Source organism: Rhamphochromis longiceps, linkage group LG7 (genome assembly GCF_057381845.1).
Source record: "Rhamphochromis longiceps isolate RC_006_pf linkage group LG7, R_longiceps_female_GT1.1, whole genome shotgun sequence".
Taxonomy (NCBI): domain Eukaryota; kingdom Metazoa; phylum Chordata; class Actinopteri; order Cichliformes; family Cichlidae; genus Rhamphochromis; species Rhamphochromis longiceps.
Window position 1 is genome coordinate 70,891,863 of NC_140563.1, and position 6,000 is coordinate 70,897,862.

Sequence of the window (6,000 nt, forward strand, 5' to 3'; positions counted from 1 at the left end):
GTTCAGTCGGGGGGGGGGGGGGCTTGTAACTGTGGCATTCATGACAGGCAGACCCCCACTGTCAATAAATCCCTTACTCTGCACAGTTACACACCAGGACTTACAGCTAAACCAACTGGTTTGAACAAAGTCCACTATAGTCCTGTAAACAGGGGTTGACAAAGTCATCCTAAAAAACACACTTATGAATCATTTCCCGTTCTTCCAAATTACAGTCACTCCCTGTTATCTAAGTAAACTTAAGCACATTCTGTTCCAATCATTGTTTTATTCTACTCACAACACACAGATTCACCGAACGTGCAGCTTTTCCCATTCTTACGTCACCGTACGGAGGTAAAATGAGATCAAAATTATAGGATAAAAACAGTGTGAATGAAGAAAAATATGAAAAAACAACGATAAAAGGGTGAAACGTGACTCATAAGAGAAAAAAAAGAAGCTTAGTTGCTTTATTCTTGTATTTATTAGAAATATTCTTGTTACAGAGGAGCCCATCACTTTGTGTAATGTTGTTTCAGCACGGACAGACGAGAGGACTCAGACAGGAAGAAGATTTTTATCAAAGCAAGAAGAAAACCAATCAAAACAACAGTTTTTTGCCCACTGTGAAAACTGATGGATGTGAATCTTGTGTGCTGACGTAATGACGGTAAATGAATCTTATGTTGCGCATGTGTTATGTTATCAATGCTTCGCCTGACACGAGGCATCATTTGTGTTATACTGTGTTTTGTTGTGTGTGTTTGTGGTTCTTCGATGAAGTGCTCCTTCCATAATCCTTCTTCTACCCCACTCCAACTTGAAATATGACTTCAACAATGATTGTGATTCTTTTCCCCACACCGAGACATCACAGCTGATTTTATGCATTAACGTCAGAAACATGATTTATGTCTTTCTAAGCCACAGCTGCAGACACATCCTCTTTGTACAGAATCGAAACGTTCGTGCAGGAAGGACAAAATTTAAGGCACGCTTTGTTTCTCGCTCACAAACAGTGAAACTGCAGAAGAGCAAACAATGAATCATATTCACAGGCTCACAGCAGACTTCAGCACAGTCCTCTTTATTCACCGCTTTGAAACAACAGAGACGTCACATTTGAGACGCCTCTCACAGCCTGCTGATGGCGGTCTCCTCCTCCTCCATGATGGAGCGCAGAGCCTCCAGACACTCCACGGACACCGTCAGGGTGCCGACCACCTCGCTGCTGTCCTCCACGTCCAGCACTGCAAACACACAGACGCACACACGTGTACTGTGATTATTCAGGGAATGATTTTGGGTTTCAGTCTGTCAGACTCAGACGGTTTTAGTTTGTTATTTGTTTATTCTGCTGTTTGTAACTGCTCAGCCCTCGCTGCAGTACTGGGATCATTTTACACTGCATCAGGTAAGTATTACTCACTCTTTCATGTCTATTTCATGTGTATTGTTTGTGTATTTATACACAAGCACTCGGAGCCGGCTCACGTTGTTCACTTCAAAGAGTCGGCTGTAAGAGGCGTCTCGTTCGCGACCGACACATCACTACATCACGGTGAAGAGAGCGAGCTCCCTGGAGTTCACACGGTCGTCACAGCAGGAGACACAAACTCCACAAATCACGTTGTGTTTGCAGGAGTAAAAACACACAGACACACACGTGCAGGGTGGATGATATCGCTATCATGATGTGACACAGACCCCAGCAGCACAGGGAGAGGAGGAACGTGTGAAAATCAGTGGCAGACATGGTCGGAAATACGAGACAAAGTAAACATGTTTGTGTTACGGTGATGTCACGGTCGAGCACACCCGCGTGTACGTGGACTGAGCGGGCGCGGCTGAGCAGACGGCCATTTATGTAGTGAGGAATTCGTCAACATCACTCGGCTGACGTGAAACCTAGGCCTCGAGTTTCCCCTGCGGACGGCAGACGCGCTCATGTCGAAACGACTCGTGCTTTCTCCTCGGCCTTTTGATATCTCGCAGCCTGAGTGCAATCTGAATGAGTCCAGATGAGAGTCGCCCCACAGTCGCACTTCGCTTGTCCGCTTCGTGCTGAAGGATCATCAGTGCAGCAGTAATCCAGGGATGACCCATGTCGGGCCTGGATGGAATAAGTGTGGATTGGCCACACAGCCCCACAGTTTTACCCACGTTACCTACTGTGGGCTCAGACACGCACGTTTTCAAAGAGGAACTATTCCCCTCACAACACTAAAAAATTCATTAATTAATTAAAATTAAGAACGTCTTTCACAGAGGTTTCCTCGACTCAGCAGGTCTGCAACAATCAAGCATGTTTGTGATGGTGAGAGAAACCACGAGGCTAGAACGCCAAAAACTGTTACCATAGCATGTGTCCTGGATCTGGGAGGGACCGATGCTACCGTATCATGTCAACGTGCAGGAATACAAACGGAAATACTGAACGAGGGACTGACTGCTTCTATTCTGACATCTAGATTTAACCCAGAGAGGCAGAGACTCGCCAGCTGCTCAAAGACAAATGCTGTGAGCTGCAGGATGGTCTGGACCACTGAGAAAGCCGCTCGAGCAAACACTGTTATTTGGAGGTCGTAATCTAGATCAGCTAAAATGGTGAACATTAGGAAAAGCATTTGTTTCCTGCGTCTCTGCTTTTAAGAACTTTAAAGGCTGCTGTGGTCGTGTTGTTGGTGGTTATCGTTTCGGTGCGTGCTGACCGCTCAAACGCTCCTCTGTCACGTCTCGCTGTTTCTCCAGGATGTCAGGGATCCTCAGGAAGGCCACGCCCACATCCTCACACTCCCTCTCCTGCTCCTCTTCCTCTGGAGGCTCGCTCACCACTGTGAACCGGATTCTGTTGGGAAAGGACGGTCCCGTTAGCATAGCCTGCCAGCACCTGGACTCTGGCTGTTCTACAGGGTGGGCATTTATATGGATACAGCGTAATAACATGGGAATGGTTGGTGATATAAAGTCCTGTTTGTGGCACATTAGTATATGTGAGGGGGCAAACTCCTCAAGATGGGCGGTGACCATGGTGGCCATTTAGAAGTCGGCCGTCTTGGATACAACTTTTGTTTTTTCAATAGGAAGAGGGTCATGTGACACATCAGACTTATTGGTAACGTCACAAGAACAACAATGGTGTGCTTGGTTTCAACGTAACTTTATTCTTTCATGACTTATTTACAAGTTTCTCTTTGTTCACAGCCATTGACATGTCGAAGAGGTTAACACGTGAGGATCGAAATCGTGTTGATATCTGGTGAACGCAGTAACCGGGTCATTGCAGCAGATTTCAATGCAACACACTCTACGAGACCACCCATCTCCCATGCTACAGTCAGCAAACTGCTTGCTAAGTTTGGTGAAACTGGTTCAGTGTTGGATTTGCCAAAATGTGGACGCTAGAAAACTGTCACTAATGAAGAAACATCAGTGGCTGTCCTAGCTTCATTCAGCAAGAGCCCACAGCGTAGCACTCGCCGCATGTCACTGGAGAGTGGCATTAGTCCAACATCCCTTGGGCGGATATTAGCTACTCACAAATGGCACCCTTACAAACTCCAGCTGCTGCAGCATCTCAGCGAGGATGACCCAGATCGGCCACAGAATTTGCAGAATGGGCAAAACAAAAACTGGAACAGGACCCTCAGTTCACGCAGAAGATTTTGTTCAGTGATGAGGCAAACTTTTATGTGAATGGTGTTAACAAACAAAATCACCGCTATTGGTCTGACACTAACCCACACTGGATGGATCCCTCCAAGACTGTTGGAACAACAAAAGTGATGGTTTGGTGTGGTATATGGGGACAACGATAGTGGGTCCATTCTTCATCAATGGAAACCTCAAGGCCACTGGATATTTGAAATTGCTACATGATGTGTTTCCCTCTTTATGCACTGAAGCTGGCACGTTCCCTCAGTTTTTCCAGCAAGATGGTGCACCACCACATTATGGGTGCCAGGTCCGAGCATTCCTAGATGAACAGTTTCCTGGAAAGTGGATTGGTCGTCGTGGGCCAGTTGAATGGCCCCCAAAGTCTCGCGATCTGACCCCCTTAGACTTTTATCTTTGGGGTCATCTGAAGGCAATTGTCTATGGTGTGCAGTACCTGAAACTACGGATACTGGATGCCTGTGCTGGCATTTCTCCTGCGGTGTTGCTATCAGTGTGTGAAGAGTGGGAGAAGAGGGTTGCATTGACAATCCAACACAATGTGCAGCACATTGGACATGTTTTATAAGTGGTCAGAAACTTATAAATAACTCATGAAAGAAGTTACGTTGAAACCAAGCACACCATTGTTGTTCTTGTGACATTACCAATAAGTGTGATGTGTCACATGGTCCTCTTCCTATTGAAAAAACAAAAGTTGTATCCAAGATGGCCGACTTCTAAATTCAATTCAATTCAATTCAATTTTATTTATAAAGTCGCCTCAAGGCGCTTCATAGATACAGAGAAAAACCCTACAATCATATGACCTCCTATGAGCAAGCACTTTGGCGACAGTGGGAAGGAAAAACTTCCTTTTAACAGGAAGAAACCTCCGGCAGAACCAGGCTCAGGGAGGGGCGGGGCCATCTGCTGTGATTGGTTGGGGTGAGAGAAGGAAGACAGGATAAAAGACATGCTGTGGAAGAGAGACAGAGGTTAATAACAGATATGATTCAATGCAGAGAGGTCTGTTAACACATAGTGAGTGAAGAAGAAACACCCAGTGCATCATGGGAATCCCCGGCAGCCTACGTCTATTGCAGCATAACTAAGGGAGGATTCAGGGTCACCTGGTCCAGCCCTAACTATATGCTTTAGCAAAAAGGAAAGTTTGAAGCCTAATCTTGAAAGTAGAGATAGTGTCTGTCTCCTGAATCCAAACTGGAAGCTGGTTCCACAGAAGAGGGGCCTGAAAACTGAAGGCTCTGCCTCCCATTCTACTTTTAAATACTCAGTAAATCTCATATGCTCAAACCCCAGACATAAATCTAACCAATCACTGCCAATCACTGCATCCTTCTTAATCAATGTAGCAAACAGCTTTTAAGCCATGATATACAGTAATGGCCACCATGGTCACCGCCCATCTTGAAGAGTTTGCCCCCTCACATATACTAATGTGCCACAAACAGGACTTAATAATATCACCAACCATTCCCCTGTTATTACGGTGTATCCATATAAATGGCCCACCCTGTAGATGGTAAAATGGTAAATGGCCTGTATTTGTACAGCGCTTTTACTAGTCCCGCCTAGGGACCCCACAGCGCTTCACACACCCAGTCATCCACACACTCACACACTGGTGGAGGCAGCTACAGTCGTAGCCACAGCTGCCCTGGGCAGACTGACAGAAGCGAGGCTGCCATATCGCGCCATCGGCCCCTCTGGCCAACACCAGTAGGTGAAGTGTCTTGCCCAAGGACACAACGACCGAGACTGTCCGAGCCGGGGCTCGAACTGGCAACCTTCTGATTACAAGGCGAACTCCCAACTCTTGAGCCACGATCGGCCTGTAGATCAGGTGACTGCTTTACAGCAGCTGTTTGTGACCTATTACAAAGAGCCTGGACACCAACACTGGGGCTCTAACACCTGGCAGCAGCCAATCACAGCAGAGCATGGCGGACGCTGTCTGCAGTCAGAAGAAGAAGCAGCTGCTCTGAGTCTGTGTTCAGTGAACTCCTCACCTCTCCATGTGAGGATTTCGTCCCTGCAGGACTCCCCTCAGCAGGCGCCTCCTCGCTGCGTTCCTCTCGGCGTCCACGGGGATGACTGTGGACAGACAGTGAGGTCACAAACTGAGAGCAGAGGCCGTTGCCGTGATTGGTGCAGTGTCTGAGCGCACCTGTGCAGGTGTGTACCTTTGCTGTAGTTGTAGTTGATGCTGCGGCCCAGTGGCGGTTTGGGCAGAGACAGCGGCGTTTCCTCCGTGGGCAGGTCCAGAAAGGAGTACTCCACGAAGAGCCGCACCACGCTGCTGTCCCATGCCACCCGAGACTCCGCCCTCAGGCTTAGACA

At 47.4% G+C, this 6,000-nt stretch overlaps 1 protein-coding gene across 2 annotated transcripts in view; it reads right to left on the bottom strand.

The window, feature by feature from the left end:
• Positions 1 to 447: 447 nt before the first annotated feature.
• The window catches only part of rpgrip1l (RPGRIP1 like), a 23,747-nt gene continuing 18,194 nt past the window's right edge, over positions 448 to 6,000 (bottom strand). For both annotated transcript variants that reach the window (XM_085415119.1, XM_085415118.1), the window contains 4 exons: positions 5,844 to 6,000; positions 5,670 to 5,754; positions 2,694 to 2,830; positions 448 to 1,232 (listed from right to left, as the gene is read on the bottom strand). The exon at positions 5,844 to 6,000 is cut by the window's right edge and continues 30 nt beyond it. In XM_085415119.1, the coding sequence (XP_085271245.1) occupies positions 1,117 to 1,232; positions 2,694 to 2,830; positions 5,670 to 5,754; positions 5,844 to 6,000 (495 nt within the window). In that variant the 3' untranslated portion in view covers positions 448 to 1,116. The remainder of the gene's footprint in view (positions 1,233 to 2,693; positions 2,831 to 5,669; positions 5,755 to 5,843) is intronic.